General features: G+C 42.8%; 1 protein-coding gene across 7 annotated transcripts in view; it reads right to left on the reverse strand.

The window, feature by feature from the left end:
* Positions 1-335: 335 nt before the first annotated feature.
* LOC115420614 (aggrecan core protein-like) overlaps positions 336-19,748 on the reverse strand; it is a 45,613-nt gene continuing 26,200 nt past the window's right edge. The window contains exons 7-21 of one of the 7 annotated variants that reach the window (XR_003935570.1): positions 17,783-18,013; positions 14,217-14,391; positions 13,080-13,207; positions 12,714-13,007; positions 12,325-12,435; positions 11,859-11,999; positions 10,611-11,026; positions 10,010-10,532; positions 8,871-9,029; positions 7,771-7,853; positions 7,379-7,523; positions 7,064-7,246; positions 4,296-6,844; positions 3,354-3,463; positions 336-3,143 (exon numbers count right to left, since the gene is read on the reverse strand). Coding sequence is in view for 1 of the 7 variants with exons in the window: in XM_030135988.1 (XP_029991848.1) it covers positions 6,765-6,844; positions 7,064-7,246; positions 7,379-7,523; positions 7,771-7,853; positions 8,871-9,029; positions 10,010-10,532; positions 10,611-11,026; positions 11,859-11,999; positions 12,325-12,435; positions 12,714-13,007; positions 13,080-13,207; positions 14,217-14,391; positions 17,783-18,013 (2,669 nt within the window). In the remaining 6 variants the exon portion in view is untranslated. Of the gene's footprint in view, positions 3,464-3,870; positions 3,960-4,133; positions 6,845-7,063; positions 7,247-7,378; positions 7,524-7,770; positions 7,854-8,870; positions 9,030-10,009; positions 10,533-10,610; positions 11,027-11,858; positions 12,000-12,324; positions 12,436-12,713; positions 13,008-13,079; positions 13,208-14,216; positions 14,392-17,782; positions 18,014-19,748 lie in introns of those variants that run through there. The other 6 variants (XR_003935568.1, XR_003935567.1, XR_003935566.1 and 3 more) reach the window with 6 other exon arrangements.

The following is a 19,748-nucleotide window of genomic DNA, read 5'->3' on the forward strand; positions in this document are numbered from 1 at the left end:
ATCAGAATAACTTCAGACTCTTCCAGTTTCAGCTCTAATGCAGGTTGTTTTCTGGAGGATTTGAATTGTATAAAAGATAAAACAGTGTGAAAGCGTATAGAGTGGGTTTTTGCCGTGGAAACACATGTATGTTTTTGAACTGGTGATGCAGACGTGTGCTGATGACGGAGGTGTGTGTGGAATGTGTGTTTGGTCTGAACAGGCTGAATGGCAGGTGTGTTTCTGCGGTTCAGCGGCGTTCGGATCAGACGGCTCAGTGTGTGTTCAACACTTCATGTCCGGTGCATAGACCTGCGTACCAGCAGGGGGCAGCCACGCATGCATTCACACCCACGCATGATTCCGACTTTTATTTGGTTCAGCACAGTACAGTAAATCGCATGTTCACATTCAGTTTGGGGATCTGAACTAAGTCACACCAGGGTTCGTTTTGGTTTATTTGTCACTGACACAACCAGCTCATTTTCTACACAAAATCCATCAAATATTGACTCAACGTCCACTTCCACATCGAAACAAACCTATTCAGAGTTCGCAGCAAGAGGCTCTCCATAGTCTGTGTCGCATTCACTGAAGATTCCAGAGAGCAGGGTCTGCGCAGCGCCTTTAAACCCAAAAACACCATTCACATTCAGTTTGTTGTGTCCCTTCAATCTTAAAATGTCTGACAACTTACAAAGAGAAGAAGAATTGTTGCTATTCCCGCCCTTCACATATGGTTGCTATGGCGATTCCCGCCCTTCATATATGGTTGCTATGGCTAATCCCACCATTTATAAATGGTTGCTATGGCGATTCCCGACTTAATATATGGTTTCTATAGCGATTCCCACCCTTTATAAATGGTTGCTATGGTGATTCCCACCTTAATATATAGTTTCCATAGCAATTCCTGCCCTTCATATATGGTTGCTATGGTGATTCCCTCCACTTTTCCCAGTGCCTCACAGACCCAGACAAACGAATGTTGTGTGAAGTCCTCAGTTACAGGTTTCTGATTCTCAGGCAGGTCCTCAGATCAGTTCTGTCCACCATTATTGGAGACTGATTTGGTTTAATGTAAATTGTGTAAAATATATTAATATAAAAACTGAATTTTTTTTGTCGATTTGAACAGAAACGTGCTGTGGTTTAGTACTGGGTTTAATGCGCAGTTGGGTTGAACTCATATTTTAGATTCTGTAAATCACTGGGCTTTGGTCTGCATTTCATCTTCAAAGGGACAAATGCAGCTACGTTTGTCATAAATAACATTTGTCATAAATAACATTTGTCATAAATAAGTGGATTTTACAGCAGATTGCTTTGAATATTTCCCAGAGCCTCTTTTCTGTCAAATCTAAATCAGAAATGGATGCAAAAACTATCACACTTGAACTGTGATTCTAGAAATCCTGGACTAGATATTCAACGACTGATGGATACCAAGAACGTCTGAAAACTGGAGACCGGTTTAAACCTGAACTGTTTCTAAACTATAGTCTGAAACAGCCAGGCTTGGACATTTATACACCATCCACCTGGAAATCAATGCATTTGTACAGGTTTTTTTTGCTGTATTTAGTGAAATCTCAAAGAGCAGTCCTGCATACAGTCACACATTTCCTACAAAGCCAGTCCTGTCTTCACATCACTGCGCTCCATCCTCTGACATGAAATAAGATTACAAACTGCATTAATGAAGATGTTTAATCTAAAAAGTCATATGTTTATCCAGTTAAACGGCACAAACCTCAGCTATCTGGACTTCAGGCTCCTGCGCCACTTTCACAGCTTTTTTCTCTCAATAAACCTTTCAGGTCACATGACAAACCCCATCTTGCTGTTAAACCTGTTAGTTTGTGAGTCTACCTTTAATAATCAAAGACACGAGCTCCGACATGGGACAGTTGAGCAGTCTGCTCTGGGTTTCCTGTGGACAGATCCTGCTGTTTGTAGAAGATTTCTCATTGAATCAGTACAGAGGCTAATACTGTATGAACCTGTACCAGCAGAACAGGTGACCCGAGGGTTAAACTGGACTAAAACCAGTCTGTTCAGAACCAACCACCTCACATTCACAAAAGATACGACATCTGATCCCATAAGTACGACAAAGGTTCAGCCTCGTTAGCCATCACCATAAGTATTAGTACCGTTCAACAGCGGAGGTTCAGTTTAACAGGCAGGGGGTCGAGTAGTGTCTGTACGGTTGCTATGGAGATTCCCATCACTTCTGTCAGTGTCAGGTTCTGATAAACTCAGACCTAACTTTAGGAAGGACATGTTATGTGGTGACTGACAACTAGGCTGAACTTTCCTCATGTTTATGAGTCATGTCATCTTGTTTAGTCGTCTTTCGTGAATGCAGCGTCCTCCCGTAGTTCAGTGTCACACCGATGTCTGTACTGTTTGTTTTTAAGGTGCACTGGATTTAGAACTGACTGACCACTCCCAAAAGTGCATGAGTGCTGACTGTTTCAATCCTCATCTGCTGACTTTAATTGTGTCCAGAACTTGGATTTCGACTCATCACATGGAACAGCACAATCATCTCAGTATAACTGACACTGGTGCTTCTCAAACCGCCGGCCGCTACCACGAAAACACTGAATGACATATTCCTATGTTTAGGTGGTCTGTTTTCAGGGATCACGGCTAATCAGCTTGAGAGTCACTGTGTTCGTTTGTCACATCATTTCAGCAACACCAGTCAAAGCACATTGTCCTCAGAGTCTAAGACAAAAAAATAAAACACTAAGAAACACTAAAATGTTTGTAAAAATGAGCTCAGAGGAACCAGCTTCTGTTCTGGACTCTGAGTGTCACCTCCAAGTTTCTTCATTCACGGTCGGAGATTTAATTTAACATGATGTGCAGCGCTGCTCTGCACTAGATCATGTTTCTGGATCATAGCTATAAATACAGAGTATTAACACTGAGGTGACACCCAGAGTCCTGTCCTTACATGACGCACTCACACGGGGTTAATGTGTTATTGTGGTCCAAAGCAGTTTCTGAAGTTCACCTGGACTGGCTTAGTTCTTGAAAATGTTTCACCTCTCATACAAAAGACTCCATTAGTTCTAATTTCTGGTGGGGGAAAGCAGATGTATGAACCTGTAGAAGTGGACTTATAAACCTGTAGAAGTGGACTTATAAACCTGTAGAGGAAGTGGACCTATAAACCTGTAGAAGTGGACTTATAAAACTGTAGAGGAAGTAGACTTATAAACCTGTAGAGGAAGTGGACTTATAAACCTGTAGAAATGGACTTATAAACCTGTAGAAGTGGACTTACAAACCTGTAGAAATGGACTTATAAACCTGTAGAAGTGGACTTACAAACCTGTAGAGGAAGTGGACTTATAAACCTGTAGAAGTGGACTTATAAACCTGTAGAAGTGGACTTATAAACCTGTAGAAGTGGACTTATAAACCTGTAGAAGTGGACTTATAAACCTGTAGAAATGGACTTATAAACCTGTAGAAGTGGACTTATAAACCTGTAGAAGTGGACTTATAAACCTGTAGAAATGGACTTATAAACCTGTAGAAATGGACTTATAAACCTGTAGAAATGGACTTATAAACCTGTAGAAGTGGACTTATAAACCTGTAGAAGTGGACTTATAAACCTGTAGAAGTAGACTTATAAACCTGTAGAAGTGGACTTATAAACCTGTAGAGGAAGTGGACTTATAAACCTGTAGAGGAAGTGGACTTATAAACCTGTAGAAGTGGACTTATAAACCTGTAGAAGTGGACTTATAAACCTGTAGAAGTGGACTTATAAACCTGTAGAAGTAGACTTATAAACCTGTAGAAGTGGACTTATAAACCTGTAGAGGAAGTGGACTTATAAACCTGTAGAAGTGGACTTATAAACCTGTAGAGGAAGTGGACTTATAAACCTGTAGAAATGGACTTATAAACCTGTAGAAGTAGACTTATAAACCTGTAGAAATGGACTTATAAACCTGTAGAAGTGGACTTATAAACCTGTAGAAGTGGACTTATAAACCTGTAGAGGAAGTGGACTTATAAACCTGTAGAAGTGGACTTATAAACCTGTAGAAGTGGACTTATAAACCTGTAGAGGAAGTGGACTTATAAACCTGTAGAAATGGACTTATAAACCTGTAGAAATGGACTTATAAACCTGTAGAAGTAGACTTATAAACCTGTAGAAGTGGACTTATAAACCTGTAGAAGTGGACTTATAAACCTGTAGAAATGGACTTATAAACCTGTAGAAGTGGACTTATAAACCTGTAGAAGTGGACTTATGAACCTGTAGAAATGGACTTATGAACCTGTAGAAGTGGACTTATAAACCTGTAGAAATGGACTTATGAACCTGTAGGGGGAGTGGTCTGTGTAGGTTGTTTTCCCCATATGTTAACGACCCGAAGTATCGGGTACATAGAAATGTGATTCTAAGTTTCAAGGTCATTGAGAAAGGGGAAGTCGCTGTCCAAGTCGTTCAGGGGAGGGACTTGATCGCTGTCAGGTGAGTCCAGGTGTAACAGTTTGCTCGGTGAGAATTGCTTGGGGGGGGGGGGGGGGGGGCTGTTTAAAATGGTGTAAGTTTTTGATAAGCAGTGTCCCAGACCACCACCTCTGTTCAGGGATGGATTTCCCACTTGTATAAAGATGGCTTCTTTGACTCCTCTCTCAATGCCCTTCTCTTCTCTGGCCAATTTTCGGACATTGCTGTCATCAAAGGAAGGTCCTGTTTCTTCCAAGTGAAGACCAACTGCAGTCTTAGCCTCTATTCTGTGTCCGCAAACTTGTTGTCTACAGACTCCGTAGTTGTGATAAGATTAACCCCTTACAGCAGTCTGTGGGGTTACAGCAAAGTTAAGTCTTCTGACTAATTCTGACAGATTTCTGACCCACTGCTTCTGACAGTCTATCTGAGCTGTGTTGTTTGTTATGGCTGAAGCTCTCTGTTTCGTAATGGCAGAAATGTATGTACCTGTCTGTCCTTACTCTTGGTATGTTTGGCAAGTTGTGTCCTTTCAGTAAATCTGGAAAGTTCTGAGAGGATTTCCTTGGGCAGGAGGTTGGTTAATTTAGTTAGTATTTCTTCTGTCCTGTTTGTCAGTCCACACTGATGGTGAAGTTGATCTGACTTTTTTTCATTAATTTGTGCAGCCTTGCTGTTGGGACTTATTTTCTGTTTTCTACATCTCAGATTGAAACATAGATGGTTTCTGAAGTCTGCCAGCTTCCTGGATATCCATTTGGGTTCCTGTCACAGGGGGTCTGTCCCAAATGTCTATGTAAGTTCTCATTTGTCTGGGTCATCATTCATCCTTGGTAGTTTTCGATGTTCAGCCGGACTGGTTTTGTTCTTGAAAATATTACGTCTCTCCTCCGCTTCATTTTGCTGGTGAGGGACAGCAGATTTACAAACCTGAACACGTCTGTTCAGGGAAGGTTTTTCCACTTCTACAAAGATGGCTTCTTTGGCTCCTCTCTCAAACCCTTTCTCTTGTCTGGTCAATATTCTGACATTGTGGTTTTCAAGGGAGTGTCGTTTTTCTTCCAAGTGAAGGTCGACTGTAGAGTCTTGTCATAAGGTGCATGTTCTCCTGTGCTGGGTCACGTGTTCGTGGGGGGAGGGGGCTTGGTTTCCCCAATGTACAGGTCGGTCCATTCGCCACTGCACTGAACAGCATATACCATGTTACTCTGCCTCTCCTTAGGCAGTTTGTCCTTGGGATGAACTAGAACACGTCTCTGTGTATTGGTGGGTTTGATATTGTGTTGGTTGAAAATCCTTTGGAGTTTCTCAGAGACTTCAGCTGTGTAAGGAATGATGATGCCTTCTCCTTTTTCTGGCTCTTCCATCTTTTGTTGCCTCTGGGTTCTTGGTGCCTTGGCTTTGAGGAGGGCCCAGTTAGAGCAGCCACAGCTCTTCAATGCCTCCCTGGCTTCTTGTTCTTCCTTGTTCTTCCTATCGGCCTCTGTAGGGATTTCCTTTGCTCTATGACTGAGGCTTCTGATGACTTCCAATTTGTGTTTCAGTTGGTGGTGAGAATCAAAAAGGAAATATTGGTCCATCAGCCCCCACTCACTGGTTCAGGTGTATGATTGACACCTGACCAAGATAAGGAAAGGAGACCTGGACACCTTGGCCACACACATCAGCTCAGTGGACCATAAGATCAAGTTCACACAGGAACATCTATGATAAGAGCCTGCCTTTCCTGGACTGCAACATTCAACCAAGTGAGAAAGTATTAACCACAGACATTTACAGGAAACCAACCCACATGGACCAATGGATCCTTTTGTATTCACCATCACACATAGTAACACCACTGCCACTATTTCAAACAGCCTCCCTAAGTAATTCTTAACAAGCAATCTGTCAGACCTGGACTCACCTGAGAGCAGTCAAGCATCCCCACGCCCAAAAGACTTGGACAACGATCCACCTTTTCAAAATAACCCTGAAACTCAGACACAAAACCCACAAATGACCACAGACCACTACCCCTACAGGTTTATAATTAGTCTGCTTTCCCCCACCATTAAACTGAACTGATGAAGTCTCTTGGATGAGAGACAAAACCTTTTAAATAAATCACCTCCTGCTGAACTTAGAAGCATGCTAAGGATGAACAATGACCTGGGCAAATGACAACTTACACATCCAACATGTTGTGGTGTTTGTGAATGTACAGAGGGGCAGGTGTGTTTTTGGTTGAGTAATGACAGCGGCGTCCACTCTATGTTTTGGGGGTTTGGGGTCCTTTGTGTTTCAGTCCTGCTCAGAGCTTCCTCTGTTCCTGTCTGAAGCCTTTACTCCTCCTGACAGATCGTTTGTGTAGCCGGTTACTGTCAGCGCTCCCTGCAGGACAGAAAATATAAAAACTGGTCAAATACGGGTCACATATCAATAAACAGATCTATTCAAATGTCCCACCAATGGAAAACTGAACCGCATGTTAATTTATTAATACATGTGAGTACAAAGTGATGATGATTCAACCATTCCAACTTCCAATCAAATCAGACACAACAGACAGAATTAACCAACATGAACTTCCACTTGTGGGTCTACACTGACCTTGTGTACATTGAACCTGTGGCTCCTCCCACTGCCCATCCGCCATGCAACGTATGACAGGAAGGTGGCGCTGCATGAAGCCTGTGTCGCACTGATAACGGACTATTGAGTCAACAGGATAATGATCTCTGCTGCCGCCGAGTGGACGGGCATGTTCCACCTCAGGTGGAGATCCGCATGTAACTGATGGGACACGGAAGAAAATGACAAACAATATGTCAATAAACAATGACCAACAAGTTGATGGTGAAGTTGGAGAAGAACTCTGAACCTGGTTGAGCATAGACCTGAACCTGATCCAGTTCAGACCAGTACCTGGGGCGGCCTTGCAGGTGAAGGGCAGGTGGTAGTTGCAGGGTACGTCATTCCACTGTCCTCCTTCATGCCAGATCATCACCACACAGTCCTCACCAGTCCCAAAGTAGTTATCAGGCTGGTTGGGTCTCCAGTTCATAAAAGTCTGAACACGTTTAAAACACAATAAAACACAACAGTCATCAGCAGAGAGTTAATGAAACGTAAAGTTCATTAACAGCTACAGAGAGAGAACTGTTGAAGACTTCATCATTTGTCATTAGAATCACAAACTTCAATCTTGTTCAAACTCTCATGACTTCAGTTCAAACAGAAATGTAGATACATGTTCAGGTTTTCTTATCAGCCCTGGTAATCCTAACCTGGACCACCAAAACCAGAGCTGGACTCACCAGAGGACTGCCGTCCGTCCAGCGGAACTCGTTTTGGACATCTTTGTCATTGAGTCCAATCCACTGGTAGTCCTGACCGTTGGCTGAAACACAGAGACCCACAGTGAAAGTCTGCCCAGAATATGAACCTCCTGTTGAAAACATCACGATCAGACGTTCATTCTGTCCATGTCTGTGGTCCCAGGACCTCTACTACTACTATACATGCTATAGACCACAGCTCCACCTGCTGGACTGTGAACTGCTGCATTCATTCTGGTCTAACTCCTGCTTCACACTGACAGTCTACTGTGCATCCACATGAACAGAAACCTGAAGAATTTTGATGATGAATTTGAAGCCATCCATAGGTGTAATCACTGACCCTGTGCCTGTGTGGATCAGGGCTCTCAAACTCCTTTTCTTTCAGGGGCCAAATTCAACCCAATTTGATCTCCAGTGGGCCGGACCAGTAAAATAATAACATAATAAGCTATAAATAATGACTCTGCTTTAGTGCAAAAAAAACCAAACATTAAATTATGAAAACAGTTACTTTTATAAACTTTACAAACCTGAGAAAACTGAAATATCTTAAGAAAAATCAGTGCAATTTTAACAGTATTCTACCTCCAGTTATTATTTGTCCATGTGCATTCTGGATCAGATCTACAAAGACACTAAACACTGAGGAACAGGAAGAAAAGAGTTCAAATTGGGCTGAATTTTCTTTAGACATTTCAGGTTGTTCAAATTTGTTCAGGTTATTCACATTTTATTGTTATAGGATAGTTTGTAAATGTAAATATTTTCATAATTTAATGTTATTTTTTTGCACTAAAATAAAGACGAAAATTGAAGTTGTCATTATTTAGTGGACATAATGTAATATTTTTTCACATTAAACCAAGAACAAAATATGGAGTCATTAATTTTTGACGATTATTCTGCTGTTATTTGACTGTACATCATATTGGTCTGTATATGGAACCTGAACTAAAATGAGTTCCACAGCTTTGACAAATTTATCAAATTTATCCCACGGCTGATTTGGAACCTTTGATGGGCCACATTTGCCCCCGTGACGCATGTTTGAGACCCCTAGTGTGGATGGTACTCACAGTTGACAAACTGCTGCTCCTCCTGGGAGCCGATGCTGACCAGGTGAGCGTTGAGCTGCTGACAGCGTTGCTCTGCCTCCGACCACGTGTCTCTCTCTTCAAAGTGCAGGTAACAGCTGCCCCTGAACTCCATCCAGCCCTCGGCACACGTCTGTGCTGCTACATACGACATACACACCACATACATGAGTCTAATGCACAGCCCTCTGGTGTTTCCTGTATGCGTAGAAGTTTTCATCTCCTACATGATCAATTTTTTTATTTATAGATTTACCGCAGAAACCTCAGAGAATACCAAACTCTTTTACAGTATTGGTACCACAAAATATCTAAGTGCATTTCTTGTAAAATTATGTCAGAAAATGTTACTTTTTTCATGCAAGTGACTTTATAATCTCAGTGAATATTGCTGCGTTCCAGTCCACCTGTAACTGGTGTTTTTCCAACCTTCTACCAGTGTAAATGCACTGGAATGTCAGTCAAACCTGTGACTTCCCACCCGTGAACTAGATCCATGTTCTCCTCGTTCTGAGTTCTGACGTCATGTAGCAATGGCACCCACCCACGGATGTGGTGTTTATGCAGATTGTTTATTAAAACAAGGTATTGCTCTGACATTATCTGCAAATGTTCTGCATAATCAGCTGCTGCTCTAGCATTAGCTAGTTTTCAGTCCAATGAGTGCAAGACTAAATTAATACCAAATATGTATCCAAATATACAAATGACATAAAAGGTAGAACAACTTCTCTTGCCTTCTGCATGGTTTTTCCTCCTCTGTTTTCCTCAAACAAGCAAAGAACAAACACCTTTGGCAATAGAAATGACTATAAATGAACATAATGTATGGTCTAGAATGCTGGTTTGTTTACATCTATCTATCACAGTTCATTGTGCTCAGGCAGTTTGGTGTGACTTGCCTGGAACGTTACAAAGTCGTGGTTTGAAGTCGTGACTTATGGGCTCAAAAACCAGCCTGGAACGCAGCGTATATTTTGTCACATAAATATGTGAGTTTTCTACTTGTCTACTCGTGTTTTGTCTTCATACATGATCCCACGCCTGTGGCTCCATTAATGTGACATTTTTATTTCACGTTAATGATTTATTAACCCTTAACACATGAAATAATCCTGCACCTGTTGCAACTGCAGGCGGCTCCACCACAGCAGGGGGTGCCAGAGACACAGATGGAGCTGTGGTTGGACTGGTGTAGGTTGTATCCTGGGTCACGGTGTGGATGTCCTGCTCCTCCTCTCCTGATTGGTCGGTGCTGGCTGTTTGTTCACCGGTGACCCCTGACCCGCTGCCCTCGCCGCTCACCTCCACCACCCCCCGACCCTGCTCCGGCTGACGCTCCTCTGGCCGCACCGTCACCTCCGTCAGGTCCTGGTCTCGGTCTGTGATATAGATCACATCACCACGATGCTGGAACATGTCTCCGGAAACTGAACCGCTTCCAGAGGGAAAACCACTGGGAAAACCGCTGTGGAGTCCTGATCCCAAAGGACGGTACCCAGACACCTCCTGCTCTACAGATGGGTGGACTGTGCGGTCCGTCAAACTGTGGTCCACCAGCAACACCCCAGAAAACCCACCAGAGCCTGATCCAGACTCAGCTCCTGATCCAAATCCAGACACACCGCTGGTCTCGATACTCCCCTGAAAAAGTTCAGACTCAGTTACCTACAGACACTGAAAACTCTTCCGTAGCATGGTACTGACATTTTAGTCCTGTACCTGTCCTAATTCCTGCTCTGTCTGTGTTTGGGTCAGTTTCTCCATTTGTTGGTCCACCAGGAGGATTTCAGTCTCTCCACTGACATCCCCACTGGCAGATCCAGACACACTGAACCCAGACTGGAACCCAGATCCAGATGCACTTCCTTGTTCTCCAGATGAGAAGATGACGGCGCTCCCTCCCTCGGCCTCCTGTGGACCTCCAGAGGCTGACCCCACACCGGAAACCTGGTCATGACGGCCGCTGAAGACCACGTCAAGTCCTGAACCAGAAACGTCACCACTGGGGCCGGAACTGCTCGACTCCCCTGAACCGTCACCACTGGCTGAGGGTTCGGCCAAACCAGAACCAGAACCAGAACCAGACACATCAACTGGGACTGAAGGTTGGACTGAGGGAAACACTGAAGGAAACACTGTAAAAAACAAAAACAAAACAAACAACAACGTGTAAAACAGTGGCTGTATCTTTAAAACTCCACGTCTTGAATTCTGGACATGCTCTTTAACTAAAAGCAGACTTTCACAGGTTTTGTATGATACTGATCTAAACTTATATTACAATCAAACAAGGTGCCAAGATTTCCTCTGTTTTGCAGTGAGGATTATGAGGTAGCTGTTGCAGTAACCAATAGGGGGCAGTATTTCAAAGTCTATCCTACTAGAATCAATAAGAATAAATTCTGTTTTGAAAACAGATCAAGGCCCTTAAGAAATATCTGGTGTTTTCAGATCCTTTATAATACTACAGTACACAAATACTGTATTATAAGTACAAGCCCTGAATTCACAGCAGCATAACTGTGTTTTTACTATGAAAAAATATTCTAGTTTGTCAGTGTGGGGTTAGGTTGAGATTACCTGTCGACTACTAGATAAGTACTACATTCAGTGAGTTCAAGTGTCAAATAAAGCACAGTAAGAACATGTCCATCTAAAATGTAATGTAAAATAGAAATACTTTAATAAAGTAAAATTAATTTAGCATGGCTATGTTAATTTCAATTCTAGTTTTCGTCATTTCGTTTTCGCTAACAATAACCTTGGATCCCAACATAGAGCCTTGTGGTGACACATACATGATGGCAGCATATTAACACGTATGGTTAACAGACAGAGTTTTCCTCCTGAGATCTAACATTTAATCCAATTCAATGTCAATAAAGTGATTGATGATTGATGCATCATCATTAACAGGTCATTAGTTTTCTTCAGTCTTGAGTTATTTGACTGTGTTTAGTTTCTCACTGGTTGGAGCCATGTGTTCCTGAGTCGGTGCCGTCGCTTTGCCAATGACCTCCTCTTCTATCTCAGTGGTATTTACATGGATCTTGGTGTCGTTGTAGCTCACAGTTGTTGTTGTTGGTGGTGGTGGTGTTGTTGTTTGAACTAAAAACAGATGAAACACAAAACCTGATCAGAGCAGGAGCTTTTGAGAACATACACGATGTGGGACTTGGTTTAGTTCATTCTTTCAGCCTCTTTCTTAACTCAAACATGTGGTCAAGGTCCTGGCCAAAAAATAACTAAAAGATCCTCTGTGACAAGAAACACAAACAAGAAAATAAGTAAAGTAAGTAAGTAAGTAAAATATTAATAAAATAGTAACAAAAACATGGGATATCCACTCTGGACATCTCTACCTTTAATTACAAAGTACTGCCGATGTCCGAGTTAAAACCTTAGATTTTACAGTCAAACACTGGAGACTCACCAGTCGAGACAAAGTGATCAGGTACAACAGTTGTCCTGGGATCAACTTCCTGTTTTACTGTCGTCACGGTGACACTGGTGTCATTTTCAACGTGAATGAGTGATGGTGCAGCTGAAAAATAAAACACACAATATTTAAGTTACAGCATAATTTACAAAACTTGTAATTTTGACATAAATGGTGCTTATATTACATTGTTATTCTGAATCAAAATGTTTATTAAATGTATACTACAGTTGTACTCTCTCTCTGATCAATAAAATAATTTAATCTGTGCAGCAGTGTATTGTCCTGTCTTTGACATATAGTTAATATGCCTCCTTTCATAGCTCTGGAACCGCCCCCGTACCTCTGAAACTGGGATCGTACATCTGAATTGATCATTGTACCTTTGTAACAGTAGGCGTCGTAGCGGGAGTGCTCGTCTGGAAACCCCGTCTGGTTGGGGAAGGCGTAGATGATGTGGACCCCCACCTGTCCTCCTCCGCACTGGGTTCTGGGTGTGGTGATGGGGTAGCGGACACTTCGGTCCAGGAGCCAGCCTGGCCTACATTTATCCAGACCCTGTTTCCAGGCAGCGTACAGCTGACCAGGTGTGGCCAGGGTGGTGTTCAGTTTTTGACAGTGCTGCACGGCTTCGTCGTATGAGAAACTGTCGTAGTCACTGGTGTAGAAAACCTCACCTGGACGGATGCAGAGCAAGTGTTAGGCAGACATAAAAGCAGATGGGAGGGTACATTAGATGGGGGTCTTACCTCTCAAACGGTCCACATAACAGAAGACGTCATAGCGTTCGAAGGCAGGCCTCAGACCATATGATCTGACTCCAGGAAATTGAAGAAGATTTCCTGCACAGTTACCTCTGGGAGATACGATGGGATACCTGGACGGGGATGGCACAATTTGAAAATACTAAACTTCCTGCCGCATCTATTGCCACGTTTCCACTACGTGGAACCAGCTCGACTCAGTTCGGCTCGGCTCGACTCCACTCTGGTACCAGGTCCTATTCCTTTAGACCGTTCCCATTACAGAATACTACTGACTTTACAGTACCTGGTCGTCATAGCGATGCGGCATGATTCTTCCATGTCGTCTGCACAGAGAGTTGCTGATAAACTCGCTTGTTGCATGTTGTCTCATCAAACTCATGCTGAATTTTTACGTCTGAACCTCCTGGACAAACCATAGTGTAGTTTTACAGACTGTCATCATGTGGACTGACCTACAGCTGTATTTACTGTAAACTTCCGCATCTGTTTTTATAAAATGGCGCGTCACAGAGACGACTCTCTGACCAATCAGTGGTCTGCAGTGTTTATACGTCACCTTTAGTATCTGGTCCCCAGTCCTGGAACCTCGGCGGAGGTGATACCAAAAAACTAGTACCGGGTACCAGATTCCAGGTCCTTTTTTTGTAATGGAAATGCAAAAAGGCCGAGTCGAGCCGATACCATGTAGTGGAAAAGTGGCATTAGTGTGTTCTACAAGTATTTGTAGGTGGTTTTATACAAAATGTATGTGTGTATGTTTTACCAGGGGCACCACTACCAATTGTGGGCTCCATGAAAGGTAAACGTTGTGGACCCTTTCATAAAATTCAGCATCTTGTAGATATGTTGGAAGGGGGGGTATGTGGGGGTGTGGTGCATACATAATGTCACTTACGCAAGCATGAAAACAAAAATGAAACTTAACTTGCTTTCAACGTCCGACTCCTGACTTCTATTCCTCTCTTATACAACGGATCTTACATGAAATATTCACAACTTCTAGCCTGTATCCACTGGACCCCCTCCACTGCTCTATGGGCCCCACGAATTTGTCATGGTCACCCCCCCCCCCCCCATTGGCGCCATGGGTTTCTATATTTTGTACACAGTGGGTTTTACCTGACAGTCTGGTCTCGTAACCACCCGGCGTCGCACTGGTGCAGTCCTTTCTCGAAGGCGGCCTGAAGCTGTTGAGGGCTGGCGATGATGGCGCCAACGCTCTGACACGCCTCTTGAGCCTCCACAAAGGTCAGAGTGTACCGACCTGTGATTGGTCGATAGTGAAACACCACACCTGAGGACAGAAGAGAGAGGGAAGAAAGAAACAGGTATTTTATTCATTAAACTGCCATTATTTACTCAGTTTAAACTTTTATTGATATTGATGACTGATCAGGGCTCAGGTCTGCATGGGAGGACTCACGGCAATGCTGACTCTAATGCCGCGTTTCCACTTCATGGAACCGGCTCGGATCAACTCTGGTACCAGGTCCTATTCCTGGAGACCGTTCCCATTACAGGATACTACAGACTTTACAGTACCTGGTCGTCATAGCGATGTGGTATGTTACTTCCATGTCGTCTGCTCAGAGTTGCTGATAAACTCGCTCGTTGCGTGTTGTCTCGTCAAGCTCATGCTGAATTTTTACATCTGACCCCCCTGGACAAACTATGGTGTAGTTTTACAGACTGTCATCATGTGGATTAACCCACCGCTGTATTTACTGTAAACTTCCGCATCTGTTTTTTGTAAAACGGCGGGTCACAGAGACGACTCTCTGACCAATCAGTGGTCTGCAGTGTTTATACTAGAGATCGACTGATTATCGGCCGGGCCGATTATCGGAGCCGATATTTGGAAATTTGATGTATATTGGTATCAGCCTTTTTATAATCTGACAGGTCGATATTAAGAAATCAATTTAAAACTGGGTTATTTCGGCTCAGATGCAGGCCCCCCCCCCATGCACTGTCCACTCTGCGCCCTCTGATTGGTTGAGGCTGAAGCTGTCCTCACACACAGACTGGGACTGATTTGGGATGAGACTGTGTTCTACATACATTTTCTCCATTACTAACCCGTAGTCTGCAGAGCGTTTAGAGCCAGACTGATGAACTCATGTTCTGGTAGAAGCTCATCAGACTCCACCTCAGCGTGCTTCCCTAAAACAGGTGAACTGAGTTTTTTAGGCGCTCTCTCTTAATCCCACACACATGCTTTTCTCTCACAGACTGTTTCCATCTCCATATTATCAGCAGTCTAATTCTCAGACATGTCAGGAGGTCATCTGAGTTAGCAGAGCTGCCGCTAATGTTTCCTCTGCTGTGACGTTCTTCTGAAACATTAGTAGTAGTTATCAGATGTAGAGCACAGGGATGTTTAGTCCAGTTTCAGAAGAGTTTTCTGCATTTACCTTTGACACGTGTTTTCTCTCCGGAGCTTCTCACATAAGAAAACTTCACCTCTCTGCGGTGCGTACCCCTTCCGCGTCGGATTTCGACATGGAAGGAGTACCCCCCCCCCGCGTCAAATAGTGCCGCTGTGGGGCTCTGACCACATGTGTCGATTTCTGACTATTTGGGATGAGACTGTGTTGGTATGTAATGTAATAGTGTGTGTTTGTGTTAAAGTCACATGAAGAACTCTACAACTCACAACTACTAATGTCACTGTGAGCTTTCTAGTCCTATGATCTGAAAATGAAAGTGAAGATGACAGAGAGTCAAATTCAGAAGTGATTTATCTGAACATGGTGGAACATTTTAAATCCTGTGTGTGCTCATTAAAGCCCTAAAGGCTGTTTGTGTTCTGTCAGGAGTTTAACTCTTTAAGTGCCAGACAGTTAAGGGGCTAATAAGCCTTAAAAGTGCCACAGAATTTGGCCGTTTTTCAGTATTTCGCGTCGTTTTTATAATATTTGAAGAATCCTGCAGGAAACCGCTCGGTAACATCCGACCGATTACCAATTAGATTCAAAACGCACCGGACGCAGCCGATTCATTATTGATCGTAATTTGCATAATTTATTATAATAATAATAATAATAATAATAATAATAATAATAAAAATAATAATCTTTATTTATATAGCACTTTTCATACATTAAAAACTGTAGCACAAAGTGCTTTACATATCAGTTTAAAAATCAGTACCGCCCCCCACCCCCACCCACCCACTCACCCGCACACACACACACACACACACACACACACACACACACACACACACACACATATACATGCAAACCCACAAGCTCACACATACTTAAGAAGACTGACTGAGCACGGGTAGACCAGAACAAAAATGTACAAGTAAAAGTAAAACATCAGTTTAGGAGGCGCTGTCTCAGGGAGCCGTCCGCACCAGGATGCAGCCGCCGACCCCGGCGACCAGGCACCAGCAACACAGCCCCGCATCCCAACTAGTGGGAGAGGGCCAACTGGGACCCCCACCCACCAGAAAGGAGCGGACCCCAGTGAGAGAAGGCGCCACAGCCCCCGGCGTCCACAGCCGCCCCCCGGCATGGAGGGCTCCTTCTGATGAAACACCGGAGAATAAGAAACATTAAAAAGACATAAAAATATTATTCGGTCGCGTGACCTCAAATTCCCGTCTGATTAGTCTCAAAAGGGGGACACAGAAAGAACGCCATCGAAATGTGAGAAAGAAATGGGGGTGGATGGTTTGTTTGTACACAAATGTGGCATGTTCTCCAAAGCCGATCTGATCGGCCCGTGGCACTGAAAGAGTTAACCGCACTCATAGCCACTATTATACTTTTTTATGTAGCTTTTGTCAGATTAATCATTAATAATGTAGCAACATAGTTTTGAATGACAGGGTCCCTGCTATCACATGGTAAAATATAAAATTTAATAATGAAATCAACTTAAGGCTTCCCAAATGCTGTAATAAATGAAGCATGATGAGTTGAGCAGATGTCAGCATGTGGCCCAAGAGTTTACAAGAGTCTCCCTGTATTTGTGTTGTGTTTGAACTTAAAACAAAGATAGGCCATTACAGTTATATTTAAATTTTACTTTATTTACTGTGGAAAAATTTAAGGGAGCTATTTATTTAAGCTTTTATTCAACTTTAAAAGAAATGGTTCTGAGTCTAGGAAATCCATGCACTTCTGGAGCTATTATTTTCTATTTGTTTGATTAAATAAACATGCTTTAGGCATTTAAACGAAGTTCAGTGTTTGCATTATTCAAAATTTTTACACTTTTACTGCAAATGAATATCGGCTCCAAATATCAGTTACTGGCCTCCTCTAACTACGAATAATCGGTATCGGCCCTGAAAAACCCATATCGGTCGACCTCTAGTTTATACGTCAACTTTTAGTATCTGGTCCCCAGTCCTGGAACCTCAGCGGAGGTGAGACCAAAAAACTAGTACCGGGTACCAGATTCCAGCTCCTTTTTCATAATGGAAACGCAAAAAGGCCGAGTTGAGTTGAGTCAAGTCGAGTCGAGCCGATACCACGTAGTGGAAATGCGGCATAAGGTGGAAAGTAAAGATCTGGATTATGGTTTTTTGGTTGGATTAGAATTTGGTATGTTTGCAGGTGTGAGTTGTACCATAATTCAGGGACTAATTCTTGACAAATCCTCTAATAATCCACAGGACTTTCTGGTTTGTAACAATATGTTGTGAGGGTTGTCCATGATAAACTGACCTGTCGGGGACATGTGGACGTCCGGTCCCACTGCGGTCACTCCAGAGTAGGAGTCGGTCACACTTGGTGGGACGGCCAGAGGGGACAGGGTGTCCACCTCTCCATGTCGGACCTCCTCTCCTCCAGGAGGGGGTGTGAGGCCGGGGTAGGGACTGGCTGGGGCCGGGGTTTGGTGGATGATGTCTGGGAACGGGGTGGTCCTCTGAGGGACGGCACCTTCGTCCTCACCAGCTGAAAGACAACACAGAGTTCAGGGTATGTGTCATTTTTGTGATACATCTGAAAAATAAAACCTCCACTACCTGTTAGTACACCCTGAAATAGAAAAACAAACAATAGGCACTTGTATGGAGCCGATTTAGGGTCATAAGTTTTCCTTGCCCCTCTCATTTGAGGCCACGCCCTCCATGCCACATCAGGGCCAAAAAAAGAGATCTGAAACTGAAAAACACATTTGAAAGCGAAAAAAAGATCTGAAAGTGAAAAAATAAGATTTGAAACCGTAAAAAATAAGATCTGAATTTGAAAAGATAAAACATGGAACTAAAAAAAAATAAACCCTCAAATATTAAAAATATAAATGAAAATGAATTTTTTTTCAAAATTCAAGATGGAAACTTAAATTTTCAGTTTCAAATTTTATATTTTCACATACAAAACTTATGGCCCTAAATCGGCTCCATACACTTGAGTATTTCCAGCAGTTTATGCAAATGTATCTTTGTCCTCCTCCAACATCTCAGTGTACATATTGTACCTTCTACTGCACTACATTTTTATGACAGCTTTACTTCCTTTTAGTGAGGAAGATTTACCAATGTAGATGGTAGAACACAGGTGTCAAACATGCGGTCCGGGGGCCAAAACCGGCCTGCCAAAGTTTCCAATCTGGCCCGCAGGATGAATTTGCAAGGAGCAAGTTAGGGCATTGAACTCAAAAATAACATCATAATAACCTATAACTAATGACAACACCTTTTTTTTCTCTTTGATTTAGTGCAAAAAAAGTTAAATTATGAAAAATATTTACATGAACAAACTATCCTTTAACAATAAAATGTGAATAACCTGAACAACTATGAACAACCTGAAATGTCTAAAGAAAATTAAGCACAATTTGAACAATATTCTGCCTGTTACTAAATGTTTTGTGCCTTTGTAGATCTCATCTGTAATGCATATTAGGGCTGGGTATCATGGCCAATTTCCATAATCGATTCCATTTCGATTCATAAGGTTCTGAAACGATTAATCGCGATTCAATTCAATTCAATCCGATATTGATTCGTTTCAGTATTAATTGATTCAGATTAATTCAGTGATACCGAAGTACAATTTTGAGTTGTAACCTGATTATTTGACTACCACAGTCAAGCAACACATCAATATTGATATCAATATTGATATTAGAAAGAAAATAAATATGACATTTCAGCAGTAAGTAGCTGAATCTGCTCTGAAATAATGAACACGACACAAACATGTCCATGTTTCTACAGCGGCTCAGAACGGACTTTTTCGTCATCTTTATTGTGTTTTATGGCTGCTGGCTTCTACTCACTGGGGGGGGGGGGGGGGGGGGGCGCTCTGTGATTGGAGCGGGAGTGGGGTTGTGCTCCGTGACTGTTGGTCGGAGCGGGGCTGGGGGGTGGGGTAGCATAGCGGTCTGACTTAGTCACTTTACTATTCCTCTGACTCCATACTCAGCCACAGGTGACAGTATGGATCCAAGTTAATATTCCAAGAACAACCGGCTTCCGCAACTTGCCTCGGAGAACCTTCGGGCAGCCAGTTCCTTCACACTGCGGGTTTGAGTTTGACGCTGGGAGGACCTCCAGCAGAGGGGTTTTCCCCACCCTTCCTCACACCAGAGTCAAATCGATTTTTTTTACCCAGCCCTAATGCACATGTATAAATGGTAAGTTGAGGCATAATATTGATAAAACTGTACTTATATTTCTTAACA

Source organism: Sphaeramia orbicularis, chromosome 6 (genome assembly GCF_902148855.1).
Source record: "Sphaeramia orbicularis chromosome 6, fSphaOr1.1, whole genome shotgun sequence".
Taxonomy (NCBI): domain Eukaryota; kingdom Metazoa; phylum Chordata; class Actinopteri; order Kurtiformes; family Apogonidae; genus Sphaeramia; species Sphaeramia orbicularis.